At 39.5% G+C, this 19,124-nt stretch overlaps 1 protein-coding gene across 2 annotated transcripts in view; it reads right to left on the reverse strand.

The window, feature by feature from the left end:
• Positions 1-1,086: 1,086 nt before the first annotated feature.
• The window catches only part of scube1 (signal peptide, CUB domain, EGF-like 1), a 47,457-nt gene continuing 29,419 nt past the window's right edge, over positions 1,087-19,124 (reverse strand). For both annotated transcript variants that reach the window (XM_079454589.1, XM_079454588.1), the window contains 16 exons: positions 15,059-15,175; positions 9,918-10,040; positions 8,649-8,765; positions 8,138-8,260; positions 7,920-8,039; positions 6,548-6,658; positions 5,612-5,728; positions 5,363-5,521; positions 5,088-5,291; positions 4,846-5,007; positions 4,341-4,508; positions 4,103-4,264; positions 3,803-4,000; positions 3,567-3,719; positions 3,404-3,483; positions 1,087-3,325 (listed from right to left, as the gene is read on the reverse strand). In XM_079454589.1, the coding sequence (XP_079310715.1) occupies positions 3,173-3,325; positions 3,404-3,483; positions 3,567-3,719; positions 3,803-4,000; positions 4,103-4,264; positions 4,341-4,508; positions 4,846-5,007; positions 5,088-5,291; positions 5,363-5,521; positions 5,612-5,728; positions 6,548-6,658; positions 7,920-8,039; positions 8,138-8,260; positions 8,649-8,765; positions 9,918-10,040; positions 15,059-15,175 (2,267 nt within the window). In that variant the 3' untranslated portion in view covers positions 1,087-3,172. The remainder of the gene's footprint in view (positions 3,326-3,403; positions 3,484-3,566; positions 3,720-3,802; positions 4,001-4,102; positions 4,265-4,340; positions 4,509-4,845; positions 5,008-5,087; positions 5,292-5,362; positions 5,522-5,611; positions 5,729-6,547; positions 6,659-7,919; positions 8,040-8,137; positions 8,261-8,648; positions 8,766-9,917; positions 10,041-15,058; positions 15,176-19,124) is intronic.

The raw sequence follows: 19,124 nt of genomic DNA on the forward strand, positions 1-19,124 counted from the left end.
ATATACTGCACTGCAACTTCAACAACTGCATTAACTCATATACTGCACCGTACCTTTAATAGCTGCATAACTCATCTATTGCACTGCAACTTCAACAACTGCATTAACTCATATACTGCACTGCAACTTCAACAACTGCATTAACTCATATACTGCACTGTAACTTCAACAACTGCATTAACTCATATACTGCACTGTTACTTCAACAACTGCATTAACTCATATACTGCACTGCAACTTCAACCACTGCATTAACTCATATACTGCACTGCAACTTCAACAACTGCATTAACTCATATACTGCACTGCAACTTCAACAACTGCATTAACTCATATACTGCACCGTACCTTTAATAGCTGCATAACTCATCTATTGCACTGCAACTTCAACAACTGCATTAACTCATATACTGCACCTTACCTTTAATAGCTGCATAACTCATCTATTGCACTGCAACTTCAACAACTGCATTAACTCATATACTGCACTTTAACTTGAACAACTGCATTAACTCACCTATTGCACTGCAACTTTAATAGCTAATGTCTATAACTTATGCACACTTAAGTCACTTGCACTATTGTTTAGTCTAAATTATTATCTGTTCATATTCACCTGTACATTAATGTTCATAGTATGTAGTCATCTGTATATATTGTTCATAGTACATACCTGCTGTAAAGTATTTTCAGACTCCACGCCCTCTGTATAATATTGTATTCTGTATTTATTCTAACTGTATATCCTGCAAATACTGTGTTGTTTAATTATTCACTCACACACCAAACATGTCTATAATAAATTAGGGTTGTTGCTAAATGTTCACACGAGTGCGTATTTCTTGGTGCATACTGCCCCTTTGCGGGGACACGATTGTGATGGTCCAACATGCATTTATTGACCACAAGGTGGCGATAAAGCACCGATACGACATGCCATTCATAAGGGACAAAAAGGTCAAATGCGTTTTTGGTACTTGAAGAAACATGTTTTTTTAGATGTAACATATTAACATTTTAATAGTAGTACTGATAAAGTTAAAAGGAACAAGTTAGTATTAAACCACACCGAGCCCAGCTTGAGATTGGATGATTTATTAATAAAGTGAGATCTTAACAATAGTTCCCTTTCCCCTCTGCACACCCGGGGTTAATCTTGCACTGCTGAATTGTACTTTCTTTCATTATAAGGTCTTCACCATGACTGTAAGCAAACAGAGCCCTGCTGAACACTGCCACTACTGTAAATATTAACTTAATAATACAAAAAATAAAAAACAAACAAAAAAAACTAACATTTGTACATCATTTACATATCGGTATTCATAAAGCTTACGTGTCCACACCAGCAGCAGTCTTAGTCACTCTATCCATCAGAGGGGAAGCTAAAGTGTGTGTATGTCAAGAGAGATTGAGGTGTGTATGTCAATTTAACAGGCCATCCATTCTTCTGATAACAACAGTCCCACGACAATGTTTTAGTACAAAATGTGTAGTATAATAGCACTAAGCTTGTGTGTGGATGAGTGCTTGCTTAATGTTTTGTACTGTTAAATGAATGTGTGTTTCAATGTCTGTCTGCGGATACAAAAAAATGGTAGAAATACAAGCATTAATAAGTGCTCGTATAACAAAGCAGCTTTAGAATGATAACTTTAAACCCCCTGACCCATCCCAACTGGTACTATATGTATTTAAATGCAAAACAATGCAAAATACTGTCAATAACAGTTAGTGTTATCTGCATCACTTTCATTTTATGGCACTTTTCTCTCTCTCTCTCTCTCTCTCTCGCTCTCTCTCTGTGTGTACAGTATGAGTGCAACAAGCATTTCCTAAATGTCAAAGTATTAAAAACGGGCACAACTAAATCTAACACACACATAGAACCAAAGATTATGGGCTGTCCATTACACTTGGTATATTGTCCAGTTATATCATCTAATATCAGAATTGCATGTAGACACACACGCACAAGCACACGCACACACACACACCTTCTAATAACAGTCTGGAGGTGAAATTATTTATGAGTTTTTCAGTCAATCAACATTCACATGCGTTTGGTTTTTGTTTCTCGTCAACAGTCTATTCTTCATCTACAGTCCAACAATAAGAGCACAAGTGTCTTTGTGCACAGCACAAACATGAAGAGCCATTATTATAACAGATATGTTTGAAATCATATATGAAGACCCCCTTACTCATCGCTGCCCAATAATGACTTCACGATCAGTCCAAGGCAAGAAGCCAAAATCATCACATTTACAAACTCTTAAAACGGGTCACTACAACTAAACAGAAATCTATGTATTATTATTTTCAAACTGATTATAGACATGACTAAGGGGGCCGGGTTTATTACAGTCAATATTATGAGATGTGAGGTGAATTTGATTCTGTTCTGAAGGAGGAGGTAAATATTACTTTCAGTTTTATTTGGCTTTTTAAGTTTTAACATCAACGCTGTGTGGGGGCAGTTTTCTTGTTTCTACAACCAAAGTAAAACATCTCTATACAACAAAAGCAACTTAGATTTCCTCTAAAGTTTACAATATAAAATTCAAGTGCAATTGAAGCTCCAAATATTAGTTGAATTACTACACGCAACTAACTCTCGTACTGACAGGTAGTCTTTGTCTTGTCACTTTGTTTCTCTGGCTCTGTCATTCATTTTGACACCTTTCTCAAAACGCTTAAAAAAGAAATGTTAAGTGCACCCAGGATTTAAAAACCCCAATGCACATCAGGGGCACGAAAATCATCTTTTCATCAACGATATATATCTGTGTGTGTGTGTGTGTATGTGTCCTAATATGCCATAAGCCTGCCCGTAATTTTGTACGCACACACACACACACACACACACACACACACACACACACACACACACACACACACATATATATATATATATATATATATATACATACATACATACATACATACATACATATACAAATATATACTGTAGATATCAAACATTCTGCAAAATCAAGCACATAAATATTACAAAACGAAACAAAAAAACTGGGACAAATAGAAAAGCGCATAGAAAATTTCAGACGGAAAACATGGCCGAAGGGTTTCCTCTTGCTGTCGCAGAAAATAGTGGAGAAAAGAGAGAAACAGCAGAAAAAGAGATGCACATGAAGTCGGGGTCATGGAAGTTCTATTTGTACGGCCTTAGAAACCGGGAGACTTTGGAGCGTAGCAGTTTGATAAAGGACCGTGGGAACATCTCCTTTGACTCCTGCACAGTGTATTTAAAGTAGTTATGAGGGTGAGCCAGGACATCAAACAGAGCTTTAATCAGTTTCTTATCCTGAAACCAGAGAGAGAGAGAGATTTAAACATTGCCAATTCATTTGTGCGTCATACGCTAGTCAAAATACGTTTATACTTTTAATATCTCCTGGTGGTTTTCCGAGGCGTAAAGTCGTCCGTCTCGAACAATGTCCTCTATGAGTTGTTGGTAGTCCTCTGAAACAACAGACAAACATTGTCCTCAACCTAACACACTGATATTGATTATAAAATGTATTCGTGTGTGGACTGTATCTTACCATCATAAGTGACGTAAGGAACCTGGAATCCCTTTCCGCTATTACCCTCATTAGACTTGAACTGTATCCACAGCTTCCGGGAACGGGAAGTGAAGGCGATTGGTCGCTCATACGTCTGGCATGTCTCATATGTTGTTATAGAAGTGGGCTGGGCTAAGAACACAAGCGAGGGGTTGGATGACATGCCCATATACACCATTATTCATTTTCATCAACAAAGTCGCATGCAACCGTACAGCTCTTCCTCATGACGAGGGCGTCTCCACACTCGTCCTCTATAGGAAGAAAGATCTCGGGCACCACAATGAGAATGCGCCTCTTGTTCGGAGGGTTGATGTTCCAGACACAGTTCACGTTCGATGGATAGTCCCCAGGATAGTTGGGAGATTCGATGTAACCCATAAAATCTCCAAGCTCGCCTCCACACAGCTGGTCTATAGATGTTGACAACAAACATATATCCTGTTTATACAGGAGCTCATGGATGGTATGTGCTATCTTTATGAAGTTATGTTTGTTGTAATAAACCATTTTACTTTTGCAATGGGAGACGTTGGTGGCTCCATCGAAATCCGTGGTGGTGTTTCCAGGGCAGGTGATGCAGTAGTTCTGTCCGAACTCGGACTGGTACGTCCCAGCCGGACAACGAATACAGCGGTGCGTGGTGGCGTTATAATGATGTCCAGGAGCGCAATGAACTGCACAGACAAACAGACGATATACAGACAGGTCCAGATGAAACGTGCTCTTGTGTTATTCTAATGCTCCGCTTACCTTTGGCTTCACAGTCTCTAAAAGACGTGCTGCTCGTATGTTTGGTCATGAGTCCTCCTCCGCAGGGGAAGCACCGCACACGGCCCGGCTCAGGCTGGAAGGTGCCCAGCGGACACGGCTGGCACGGCTGGAACCCGTCGGTAGAGAACTGACCAGCGGGACACTGACCTACAAGCAGAAACAGAAGAAAAGTAATATTTCATTATTTATTTTATTATTGTATGTTTATTTCATTGGTGTATTAATGCTTTCGACTTTTATGAAAACATTCATTAGGGTGAACAGATTAGTCAATGAAGAATGATGGGAGGGCTTGTAATCATTTCAACTTCCACAAGGGGGACCTAAAAGAAGATAACAAGTAAAATTGCTATTTATGTAACCATAAAGATCTACAATTTGCATGATAATGATCTCAATAATCAATAGGTAAGTCATTACCATCACAAAGCCAGTCATTGATTAAGAGTAAAACATCTGTATACACATACACAGAAGAACACACCTCCACACTCTGAGACGTTCTTGGCCCCTTCCAACCCCTGGCCCTCCGTGCTGGGACAGGGCTCACAGGACAGCTGACCCTCTCTGTCCTGATAGGTTCCTGGAGGACATATGATGCACTGTTCCTGTTCTCCGCTGTAAAACGTGCCCACACCGCAGCTAACTGAGAGATGCACAAACGCACGATGGCATCACACAAATACATAATGCACAAAATAAGAAAACAAGAGTAAGAATTCATACCGCATTTTCCATCCGTGAGGACATGTCCTATACTGCAAGCCTCATTTTCCTCCATCTGCCGCACGGCGTGCTGCGCCACGTCGTATGCCGTGCCCGAGAACTGAATGTAAAACTGTTGCCGGCTGATGGACTTGCGCAGCGTACGCATGGCGCTCTGCAGCCTCTGTTTGGTTTTCTCACGCACACAGTCCACATTGCACGATTCTGGAATGCGATCAAGATTGTGGATGGAAGTAACTGATAGGAAATAACTACACGTGCAGTTTTAATGTTACCTGAGGCTTCCTCCTCTTTCATTTCCATCTCGAACTCTGCGGTGATGTGGGAGACTTCTTTGGACGGAGACTTGCGGCCACGGCGGCGCTTTTTGGAAGAGTCGCACTTCAGATTCACAAACGTCACCTGACAGTCATCCGTGCAGGGGAACTGACCAGCTGAGGACGAGGTAAAAAGAAAAAAACCTTTCCTGCACATCCTTTTATGAAAATATTTCATATGTTAAACATGTTGTCTATTTGTCTCACCCTGAAGGCTCTGCTTTCCCATGTCTCTGGGTTTCTCCTTGTTTCGGGGTCTCAGGTGGCACTTGGCGTCTTTGATCTTAAAGCGAGTTTTCTGCTTTACAGGCTGGGCCAGCATCTCTGATGGACAAAAAAAAGGCAGAGTCTCATTCGCAGGGTTTGGATAATAATCACGGAAAATCACAAAATATGAGCCCTTTTCATATTCCAACATTCAAATGTAGTAAATCTGTCCTGCGGGTTGAACGAGCCATTCCAAAGTATTAAAATCCACTACAGGCCAACGAGTCCAAAGTAAAAAAATATATAATAAACAGAGAGAATAATTGAAAGTGGGAAAAATAAGGGTCAGGAGTTGAAGGCTATAACAGACTGTGGTTGTGCAAGTCTTGCACGAACAATCTCTACGGTTTGAGGTGAATCAAGAGAGGAAATAGAGAGCGAAATGAATAAACCGTGTCTGACCAAACCTTCAGGTGAGAATACATTATGTTCAAGTGGAAAGAAATGATCCATAATTGCAATATTTCAAATTTAATTTGCAACATTTTAGAATTAAACTTTCTGTTTACATGTTTGTAAACACCTCTGCTGCATTTATTAAATACATTTTTTATTCAATAAAATAAATTGAATGAGTTCAACTTGATTCAATAATTTAACTAAATCTATTCACTTTCGTTTTATCTTAATATTACAATTAATTTTCAATATTGTCTTTGAAAATGAAACTTTCTTTGTAAACACCACTGCTGCATTTATTCAATGTATTTTTTATTTAATTAAATAAATTAAATTTGATTAAAATATTAAATTAACTGTATTCATTTTTAGTTGCATTTTTATTTTACATTATTTTATTTAACAGTTTGCAATTTTTGGATAAACAATAGAAGTCAATGGTATTAACTTATTAAGGTAAATGTGTGTGTGTGTTACCTGTGCAGGTCTGAAGGGAGCTACTGCTGGTTGTGGTGATGTTCTTCTTCGGTGGAACTTTACCTGGCTGGACAGGTACCCCGCAGCTCAAAGTGTAGCTGTTCTCAGAGTCTAAATCAAACACATAAACACATTCATTTGAAAAGCTTAACAGATGTTCAGGGGCTGCACCTGAGAAATGTTGTGTACGTGTGTGTGTGTGTGTGTGTGTGGAGATGGTTGGCTGTCAGAATGACAGAATGTTGTAATGTTGTCTGGAGAGCCATTGGCCTGACTTTGGCCTTGCCACAAATCGTCCAATGGCAGGCTGAGTATTTCTGTTGGCATGAGACTACAAGCCCCGGGTGAACGGGATTAAAAGATGTTTTATTCAACTTTAATGCTCACTGTGTGAACCCAAGGAAACTATTAACACACACATACAAAGAATCCAAGAGTCATAAAATCGAGAAGTACTAAAACATTACAATTTTAAGTTACAGTGGAATTTTAATGATATTATTTGTTGCTTTACCAAAAACCACAAACAACAATCCCTTAATGGACTTAATATACCATGATATCATATATTCATTTTAGGACACAAACTGCTTTTTGTAGTGCGTTCTAGATATGTAGTGCATACTGCGGTTTCTGGGAGAGAATGCAACGCTTGAATTAGAGTCGTGCGGACGAACTGCACGTCAGTGAAGCAGAACTTGTCTGGAAGCTCCTAAAGTTACTTTCGGGTGTTAATATGTTTACACATATCTGTGAGCTGATGGCCCAACATAAAATTTGTCAATGACAGCTTTTGGGCATCTAACACCTTAATATCTTTAGATGAGATGACAGCTTATGAAATAACGCCTCGACATTTGCAAAAGATGCTGTTTAGTCACTTTCTCATGAACGTCAAAAATCATGCGCCGGTCGTATGTACATATGTGGGCCTTAATGGTTTGTTTGACTGTATGACATTTATAGTTGATCATGTCATGTTTCATCTCAAGTGATTTACAGTTGCACCACAATAACTTGATAATAATTGGATAGTCTTATTTTATCTGCCGTCCTACGTATATGAACATATGCATGTAAGGTAAGATTAAGTTAAGTTATTTACATTAAGCATTGTTTTGTCAACATACACCAGAGATGCAAACCATGCTGTATGGTTTGTATCACTAGATGGCAGTAGAGGCAAAGACCCTCATGAAGATGAACTTGCATCTTTGATTGTAAATTGAGTTTTTTATCTATATAAATACTTTATTTAATCATATTTGCATACAGTAACTCCAACCAACGCCTCCAATACATTTATCCAAACAGTAAGTTAAGCATAAGTTTGGCTGAGTTCACTAGAAATGATGCACAGCCAAGTACCCACCCGCCAGGAAGAGGGCGTTTGATGGGCAGGACAGGGCGCACACCTCTCCCCCACCTGTCTTGGTACAGCTGAGCTGAGCACGAGGTGCCGGCTTCCCATTCGGCAGGCATTTGACCGCCTCTGGGGGACGAACGAGGAAGGGTTACCATGGAAACGGCAAACATTATGGGATGGTAAAGAAATAGGACGTAGGGGAGAGGACTGAAATGAGGACTTACCGACACAGTCTTTCTTGTTCCAGTGGAGCTTTTTACCTGGAGGGCAAACGCACTCGTAGCTGCCCTGTGTGTTCACACATCCGTGTTCACAGCTGCCGTTATTAATGCTGCACTCATCAATATCTAAAACACAAACACACACATTAAGTCTATTGAGAAGTATTCAAGACCACAACCCTTTTCCCCTGTTGTCCATCTTTTGAGTTTATGTCTCTGTGTTGCAGAGTTATTCAAGTTTTGTTTTCTGCTTTATTGTAGTCTATATTATATTTGAAAAATGTTTGTTATGTGCTCATTTCTTTTAATCTATTTACATTTTATATAAAGAGAGTTTCATTTATTTGATTTCAATTTTGTTATTTTTAACTTCAATCAACTTATTACATCAAATTTGTATATACTTTTATATATATACATTGGTCATTTTACTTCAGAAGAAAGGAAAGAAATGTTTTATCATATTTTTGGTAAACTATAATAATCTTGATGCGTTTAGAGAGTTTGAACTCACCTCCGCAGTGTGTGAAGCCGTAGAGACTATAACCTTTGTGACAAACACAGTCAAAGCTTCCCGGGTAGTTGATGCAGATGTGATCGCACGTCCTCTCGAAGGAACACTCGTCGATGTCTGCAACAGACAAGTGCATGGTCTCACACAGATAACGCTGCTTTTTTAAAACCATTTCATTTCTTGACTTAAAAGATGTACTCTCAAAGAAAAATACATCTTGACTTTTGCTCTTTCGACAACGTTTTGGTTACGTTCATTTATAATGAGCCGGAGGAATGATGATGCCAACCATCATTATTGTTATATCATTATTATTTAAACAAACTCTTAACCTAAATAATAAATGTTTGGAACTGATGAAGACATAACTGATGCCTCAAACCATGCGGCTTGTTTGGGATATGTGCAGACTGTTACTTTACTAAGCACTATGACTATAAATTTGCTGGCGCATCATGAAATGAGAGATAAATCTTATTGAAGGTGAGACCCCATTGGTCTCTAAAGACCAGAATATCATGGAGACTTGACACGGGCCCTTTTCACTTTCAAACACCCCAACAATCGCTCAGAAAACCGGTGACATGCTTTTCACGAGCAAGAATAAAATATGTTAAAATCGAACTGGCATCCATTTTTTCCTGCTAGGTTGTCTGACGTGAAGTTAACACAACAGTTTTTTATATAAAGATGTATCATGAAAATATGGTTTGACAGTTGCGGCTTCAGTGACTTATACACAAAAGGACAAAAGCACATCATGTTAATGTTTAAAGTGCCAGCTGGCACTGCCAAACCATGCAGCCTGAACACTACTTTACCAACACACCCCTCATTGCCATCCAGTCAGTTTAAATAAACACACACGCATGTACACACACCCAACAGACCGATAGCCAGGAATAGGGTGGTGTGGTGTTTTGGTTTGGAATCATTTCTGTTTGTATTGCCACTCGTGCTACGACACGCTTTCAGGAATCCGCTGCTATTCACCTCCTGTAAACTTGACTAAACGCACACATGAGCAAACGTACACATATTACACAGCGTGACGCGCCTGCCATGATCCCGGCCAGACAACAGAGAGAGCATGAGGTGCTTTGATAAAAGATGGTGTGTGCTTTTTAATGCCAGCAAATGTGTCCTTGAATTGCCCAGTGGCTTTAGTTAGTGTTACAGTTTGAATAATGTGACTTATTGAATACTAAATCATAGCTTTATTCTTTATTCTGGTCCTCGGTGCGAATGTCAATCAAACAAATCACAAACCTTGACAGGTGCGCTCATTGGTCAGGAGTTTGTGTCCTTTCTGACAGCTGCACTCGAAACTCCCCACCGTGTTCCGGCAGAAATGATCGCAGCCTCCATTATTCTCCAAACACTCATCGATGTCTGCAGAACAGAAAGAAAGAGAGAGAGATGATGATGGTGAAAAGCCAAAAACACAGTGAAAGCCCTGTACGAGTATTCTCATAAACAGCTTTTTGGATTTATAAACAGTTTTCCTTCTACTCACTAAAACAAGACATGAACACAGTCACACAACATCATCTTAAATATATCAGCCAAGCCTGGCAAGCCCCCACAAACCCTATAAAAGCTTATCCCGTCAACAAATGTGTAGGAAACTGTGTGTTCGTGGCGACGTTTGGGGTTTCCTCTGCATTTATTTAAGACGTAGCAAACACACGCTGGCTCAGGTTTGCTCTAATATTAACTGAAATGAGGCAGAACAGAAAGTTTCCACCGGGCTCGAGACCACAGATACACACGCTAACAGAACATGGGCGGCATCATGGCACAAGCGGGCTAACATACACACATTTGCAGAAGACATAAGCAGGTAAAACTACACAGATAAAACAGAGACCCGCAGCATACGACAGTAGGGATAGTTCATACAAATATGAATGCCATTTTTATTTATCCTCATGTCATTTTTCGTCTGTGGAACACAAAAGAAGATATTTTGAGAAATGGAAGACGATGGGGGCCAATGTGGTTTGGTTACCAACATATTCAAAATATCTTCTTTTGTGTTCTGCAGAAAAAGTCAAAAATGTCTTTTTTTGGGTGATCTGTCCCTTGAAGATAAAAATCTGAAACATAAACCAGCATCTTCTGAGACCCCTCGAGAAAATGATTATTGAGTATACTAAACATAACCATTTGAGTGAAGTTTTTAATGAATTTTGTATAAATTAATATATTATGAATGTTCTTTAGCCATGATTTAGGATGATGGTTTAACTGTTTCCTATAAGGTGGCGTTGATAAAAGCATGTGCTTGTAAAATGAAGTCAGCTACCTACAGGAAGCGCTTTATCATGTGTGACAGTCTATTTCCTGTCTACCTGTCAAATGTAACACTGTGGAATATTCGTTTCAACATGTTTCCATAACACACATAATATTATATATCATAGCAGTTGATGTACAGCTGCATGTGTGATGTTTATGACAAAAATGTGTTGTCTTTAAAAGCATAGTTCACCCAAAAATGAATAGCGGCACTTCTATCGTATGGACACAAAATCAGTGAATGGGGACCATCGCTGTTCGGTTACCAACTTTCTTCAAAATATCTTCTTTTGTGTCACTCAGCTTTAAAATGACAAAAGCGTGAGTAAATGATGACAGATTTTTATCACTTTAACTCTTTGTATCAGATTGTAGTTTAGGAACTAGCATCTAAAATAATTAAACAGCATGCTGATATATTAACAGAAGTAACAAAATTACAAAGTAAATGACATAATGGAATATTTAACAGTGATTTAACATTCACTCTTCCCAAAACACAAACACACACTTTACTCCAGTGGCTCCGGAGCGCGACGGGGGGCTAATGAGATTCCACATAATGAAGTTTAATGGGACTAAATAAGCTTTGTGTTTGAGCAAATACATTAAACCGTTTTAACATCTGTAAATGATAAAAAAAAGTGGCGGGGATAGAGCCGACTGAAAGTATCAATCTACATTGATTTTCAATAGGAGAAGATAGAGCGTGTTGAAGAGAGCGTGTGAGTAAACAAATCACTCAGATATAACTGACAAAGAAAGAAAGAATGAAAGGAAGACAGAAAGAAAGAAAGATGCTGTCACTCAGGGTCTAGAAAGAATGTTGAATTCCCGGGGGCTTCGCAGCCAACGTCTGTACTCAGGGGATGTGTGTAGCTTTACCAAATATTTGGAGAAAAAAGCAATTAAAATGAATACATTTGTGGAAACACGAACCTCTACAAATAAGTTATGACAGAGCCACAGGATCTATTTGGAAACAAAAGGAGCGTTCTCGCAGATCGTTCTCGGGCTGCTCACCTCAGGCCAGCTAATCTCTGAGAAATGCACTCTTTAGCACTTCGGTGTATTTTTTGGAGATTTAAATGGCCTGTTTTATTTGTTTTGTTCATAAAGGGATTTCGCCGCGTAATAACAACGCCGCTGCCCGTCCGAAGCCGCCAGGAAAAACCAGCGTGGTTTCGGACACTTAAACACTTTGGAGCCCCGGGGGTCCGCCAGGGCCGGTGTCATCCGAGGTGACGCTGCTTGGTCCTGGGGTTTGACGTACAATACAAACAGATCTGTGCCAGACCTCACTGTCCGGGTTAGAGCAAGTAGAGAAAGAGATTAACACCAGACTGTTGCACAACCCTTAACATCTTTCAATGGGACAAATAGGAACAACGTTCTTGTTTAAGATGCTGGTTTGCATGTTAATATAATACTGGCCATCACTCATTCCAAAATCACAAAAAAGCTAGAGATGTGCCAACCAGAGTGATAAACGCACATTAAAGCGCATCAACACACACCAGAACTCCCCTTCCCATCATTCATTTCTCCCGATGACACCATGTACACACACCTTCTAATCAAACATCTGGAAGCTGTTCACAGTCATTTCAATCACTCTATCCAAACCCACACCTCTCTCTCTCTCTCTCTCTCTCTCTCTCTCTCGCTGTGCGCTCATCCGTCTGACAAAAAGTCTGTTATCGTGCTGTCCTTGTCTGTCATCGCTGACGAAGGACCTTTTATCAAATCCTGGCTATTTAAACATGCCCTAAATAGTTTATATAGGACGTTTATGTTACCAAAGCAAGCCTACGAGACCAATTTGGGGTGCATTATAATCAATTTGACATTTAAACACCCATACACAGTAATAAGAACAATCTCTATGCGACGTGCTTTTTTGTTTAGTCTGTGTAGACGTTGATACAAGCGTAGTCGCCTGGTTTATTATGTTAACGGCAGGGTATTTTCTCGTATGTGTCATACTTACATCCAGATTACATGGCAAGCTGAACAACTATCATTATTGCTCTTTCATCTGCTGCTACCTTTAATCTCACCCGTTTACCATCAGTTAAATACTCTGTTAAAATGTTTAGTCCACACATTTTTTTATAGTCCGTTGCAGTCTTTCTAGTGATGGACACATGCATAATCTTTTTCAGACATGAAAATATCGGTCCGATTGGACCGGGTCATCCTAAAATGTATACCTCCTGATGACACAACAGAGTTCCTTTTTTCATATCTTGTAAAGGTTAGTTTGATAAACACTACAAGCTATTAAAACACTTTCTGAAAGAGAAAAATGTTTAAGGAATATACTTAAGAAACCAAGTTTACAAAAAAGTGGGCGGTCACTGTTAAACTCTCTTAATCCTGGTTGGGGTGCGTGTTTTAAGCTCCGACCAATCAGTTTACATCCAAGGCATCTTCCAAACAGTTTCTACCTAACAGACAATCAGACGGACGCTTCATAAACGCCATTCACGCACACTTGCTACCTAACTAAACGTTCACAGTCTAATACGATGTCCTGTCGTTGCATCGCTGTTGTAATTTTCTACCAATGAAGAGTTGGTGAATGGCGATTTTGACAAAGTTGCCTAACAGGCAGTAATTAACGGTCACTGGCACAGCACACCTGTGATAATTGACCGCAAAAGTATGTGTGTGTGTGTGATAAATTGCATGTCACCGTGCAGATCTAAAGACTGGATTTATGAAGGCCAACCCTCAGGCGGGCCTAATTATTAGGGTGGGTCACAGCTAAACCAGACCAACATCCATCTTACAGTATGCGTGCTGAGATCAACATAACACCTCGTGCCGGAGAAAAACACAAGCATGGCAGCGGCCCTCCAAAGCTGTCGCCTTTATACTTACTAAAGAAGAATACATGAGGCTTACTAAGTCATAACAATGGCAGTTGGCTTTTAAATCCTTTAGTGAAAGTCTATTAAGAGTTACTAAACTAGAAAAATACATTTTAAAATATAAAGCACTCATTTTTGGGCGAACAGTTCAAAAATATCGATGACTTATCTTGCACCTGGGGCGTTTACAAATATTCCCCCTATCTATTCCATATTATAGACATTTCTGGAGTATTCTAAAAGGAGGATCACATCCAACGTGCATGAGAAGATAACATGGATTCGACTAGCAATAGCAAGTACAGTAACATGTTGTTTACCGCTATGATGTAAACTTCATCTAACTGCTTACGTATTCCTGTAAAATAAACTTCCTGTTTGGACAGGAAATGTGTCAACACAATATTGCACTTGTCAAACCCTTGTCAACCTAACAACCATCAACTCTTTGCCAACCTGAGGATGGCGCTCTGTGTGCATGTGTGTATAAAGTTTTGCATGACAGCCTCACTATTCAAACAGTGGCCGGTTTGCTGTATTGTGCAGACAGGGCCGTCTGCGCTGTTTTAAGCACATACGTGCTACATTCTTTTCCTTCTTGAAGAAACAGTCACATGATCATGCCTCATCGCTATGGCAACCACCCAGAAATATGAAAAAATTTGAACTCAATCTCCTTGAGTGAACTTCGGGTGCCACGCTTTTAACATTAAAGTGCTAATGTTAATCACCCGTAGCAACTTTCACAGTGCAATTTTTGCAAAGCAAGTGACTGCTCTTGAAGACTTCTGTGTGCAGGTCCACTGGACCCCGGTCTGGTCAGAGAGTTCTTGACTGTGTTTGTTTGGAGAGAACCCACCATCACCCTGTGCCAAGATCGCTTCGCGACAGCGCCACTTTGAAACGCCCGGTCATTGACGTCAAAGCAGGATTTTCGGAAGAAATGCTTCGCGGCCAAAGCAACAACAACACGGCCATCATCGACCCATTCCACACGACAGGGTCGGTCTTGGCGTGGGATCACACATCCGCCCAGATGATACCTGACCATTTTGAGGAGAAGAATTCATCTAGTAATGTGTCTCCAATTTAATCCAGGCCTGGAAGTCTAAAAACAGGAAATCTCAAATTGCTCCCTGACATTCAGAAGCTCACGGAGGGAGAAGAGATGTCTTTGTTGTAAACACAGATCACTCGCACACAAACAGCACGCATTTACGCACGCACACTGACCTTTACAAGTTTTGCCGTCGGGTTGAAGGGTGAACCCCACTGGACAGCTGCAGCGCACCCCGGTGGCGGTGTCTTTGCATGTGCGATCGCAACCGCCGTTATTTACCGCACAGGTCTCTGGGTAAACAAACACGCACAGAACGGGACAGAGACAGGGAGTAAGGTAGCATAAACACAACTAAAACAAATCTGAAACATATGCTTGTTCAAAAGTTATAGCACATAGTTAAAGCTGTAAAGTGTACAATTTCTTCAATGCATGGTTTGTTTAATATTCAGATATAGCATGATTATTATTGTATATCTATATCCGACCAATTTAAGACCAGAGTCATTCGGAAACCTTTCTGTGAACAATCATCATTCTTGCATTATTGATTATTCTAAGAAATTACACACTTGCGCTTTAACTATGTTGAACTTTATAAGGATGTGCAGTTATTCTGAGAATTTGATCGTCACAATATTTGGAAAGGCGTGTGCAAATAATGAAGTCCAGTGGGTGTAGTTGCCATCTGAAAATGAATCACAGTTTGATTATGTTAACATTGCATGATATGATACTGAAGAAATTCAGATCACCTTGTACTAAGTAGATGGCAATTGTTATGACAGAGGAAAAAACAAACTACATGAAAATAGCTGCATTAAAATAAATAAGACGCTTTTTAATTTGACCACAACATTCCGTCCAACGCAAAATTTGAAAGACAAAGGGAAAAGAGTTTTTCCTAAGGACAATGTGAATGTGAAGGAAAACCTAGAGAGAAAAAAGAAGAGGGTGAGTTGGTTAGTCTCGTTTTACGATTGGAAGAAAAGGTTTACGATGCACACAGTACTGTTTTGTGTTGACAGTTCACACAATAATACAAATTCTGTTATCCTTTATTCACTCTCATGTCATTCAAAACCTGAATATGACTCTTTCTTTAAGGGAACACAAAAAAGATATTTTGAGAAATGCCTCTGGTTCTTTGTCTATAGAGTGGAAGTCAATGGGGTCCAATGTTGTTGGGTTACCAACGCTCCTCAAAATACCTTATTTTGTGTTCTGCACAAGAAAGAGAGTCATACAGGTTTGTAATGACAAAAGGGTGAATAAATGATTAAAGATGTTATATTTTTGGATGAACTATCGCTTAAAGACTTGGATTTAAAATAATAAAAAAAATGTGATGATGGTTGGATTAAGAAAAATGATCATATGGCACACTTTTGTATTCCATCTGAGCCAAGATGGCGGTTCCTCCATTTGGGAACAGTTATAAGATTCTTTGCTTTGAGCCACCATGTGCTTTCTGCAAGGTTCAGCCGGTCGAACGCGAAAGCCCGCTGGCAATTTGGTTTGGGAAACAAAGGAACGAAGGAGTGGAAGATCTCCATCCGCAACAGGACAGTTTTTGTGGGTTGGGTGAGGGTATTTCTGTTAATGATTTATTAAGCATGTCAAAGACCCTGTTATTAGACTCTAATGTTGAGAGTCTACAGCCTCAAAGAACAGCTGGGCCGTCTTCGCCCTGGGACATGTACATGGGACATTTAAATAGTTTGATTAAGCTCACGGCGAAAGGACTCTCTAACCTGTACTAGGATCCGAAGGGGTGTGGCTAACTGAGTGGGCGGGGTCAAAGCAGCAGCACCCACTGATTGATGGCTGTGTATTTTTACAGATTCCTAAGCCGTCATGTTCGAGTACGCCGGCTCCTGTTGGCGAAGGGCCAAATTAAACTACAAGCCTGTACTGTAGATATACACACCGGAGAGATTTTGACCGAATGCCCGGCTTTCACCCCACTACTAAAAAGAAACCCTTCTCCTGAAGAAAACCACACAGGCCTTCCACAGATAGACGGATTCGGAGCCCTTAACAGCTTTCACATTCCATTAAAACACACACACCATCAGATGAGGTGGTAAGACCTGGCTGTCCGCTGCTCGCCATTCCCGACGCTTGGTTGCCGAGAGACAGCTGCCCGGAGGTGTGTGTGACGTCTATTTGGATCGGCGCCGCAGGTCAACGCATCCCGTTCCACATGTGCCCAACACATGGCAGTTTATTTAGATAAAACTCCATAAATTCCCTCCCGCTGCAAAGTGACCACCTTTAAAAACACCTTTTTGTAATCCCTCTCGTTCGGTGCGCCTTTCCCCGTTAAATTCCGTCTCTGGGTTTCCCATCACAACAGGAGCTTTCTTTCTGACACCAAGTTTCCAGTTTAATTTGTCAGGATTGGTCACATCCTGGTGCTGTTGGCCCCGGCTGCGACAGCAGGGCGGAAGAAAGTGGCAACGCGGAGTGTCAAATCTAACGTTCTCCTGTGGCTCCAGTGTAATAGAACGGACACGCTTGCACAAACACTCAAAAGTAAAGGCAAGCTTGCCGTGTGAATCCATCATAACCGGCCCATTTGTGCATCATGAAACTTGGAATATGATATTACAGGAGGAAAATTATGAGGTCAGCGAGTGTGGCGGTGATGTTATCACGTGGTACAACTTTCTCCAAACCCTTCATGGTGAAATCCAGTGTGCATGAAAGTTTTAACTTAATCTTTTGAATTACATTATATAAAGGGGTTAGTTAAAGCCAAGTATATTATTGTACATAATACACTTGGTTTTATTTGGTTCTGTACAGTTGGGTCTAAAAATCTAGGACTAAATAAATGAAAAATTTAGATCTTGAAAAATGTAAAACAAAGAAACACTGTACAATGTACAATCAATACATTTTTTAAATGAGATTGTATATTATATATATAGTTCAGTAATCAAACAAGCAAATTTGTCCTTTGCACAAAAGATCAGAATTTCTGACCCCCCCTGTATACAGTAGATTTTTGAGTTATACATAAGCAGATCATATACATATAGAGTTAAGAACACCATGGGTCCATCCATAGTGCATCTTCAAAACCCAGAACACCTGTTAAATAAGGATTTTGAGAATTAAAACACATAAGGGGAGTAAATAATTAAACCTCAGGTCAACGAGGACCATAAGAGAGTGGAAGTGATTTAGGAAAGTTGATGTTTGGTTTTCTCTCAATGCAGCGTTGTGCTACAGGGAGGAAAAAGTCATGTCACAAACCAAAAAAAACACTTTAAGATTATCAAACAGAGAAAGGAAGGTGATAATGAGAGAAGTGAAAAGAAAAAATGCAGGTTACTGTGTGCACCGCAAAATACCAGCAAGTATGTCAAAATTCATATTGGTCACAACAAAACCAAGCATAAAAACACTAGAGAATGATGGGAGAGGTTTAACAAAACAGATTTCTGTTACCTCGTCTTTTAAAAATAGGTGTCTGCACCGTCCTTCCAAATATTTTACAGTTTCTCTGTCTGCCTGACAAAATCTTGGCCGCGTTTCATGAATTCAAGGACAAATGGCTCGTGTTTTTGAAGCTTGTGAGTTATCTGCTCTCTCCAGATGGAACGGAAACTTTTGTTTGCAATCCTAAGAAATCAATAGCCAAATTTAATGTTATTTATTGCATCTAGAAGAAAGAATAAAAGTTGTCTTTACATAATATGTCTGTGTACTGTGCATATTATTTTGTATTTATAAACATATACCCATACACATACATGTACAGTATATATATTTAGGAGATATTTTGATGGATTTATTTATATTTACCCATAATTGAAACAATTTATAAATGTTTTTTTTTTCTTTCTTTCTTTCTTAAATATATGCGTGTATGTGTATGTGTTTAAAAATACAAAATAAATATGCATAATACACAGATATATATTATGTAAACACAAACTTGTATTTTGGATGTGATTAATCACGACTAATCATTTAACAGCCCCAATTGAGTCATTTCTTAATTCTCCTTTAATTTAACAAAGCCTATTACTCAAAAATATTTGAATTGTACTAAATTATCTATTAATAATAAAGATATAATTTTGACAAATGACAGGGCAAGTAATAAATACTACTTTTCAATTTTTAAGAACACACACTATTAATAGAGCGTAAAAAAGTGCCGTCAGACATCTTTCGCTGTGGTTCACCACACCATCCTGTGATGTGGAACGTTCTGGTCCAACT

Source organism: Barbatula barbatula (genome assembly GCF_947034865.1).
Source record: "Barbatula barbatula genome assembly, chromosome: 4".
In the NCBI taxonomy this organism is placed as follows: Eukaryota; Metazoa; Chordata; class Actinopteri; order Cypriniformes; family Nemacheilidae; genus Barbatula; species Barbatula barbatula.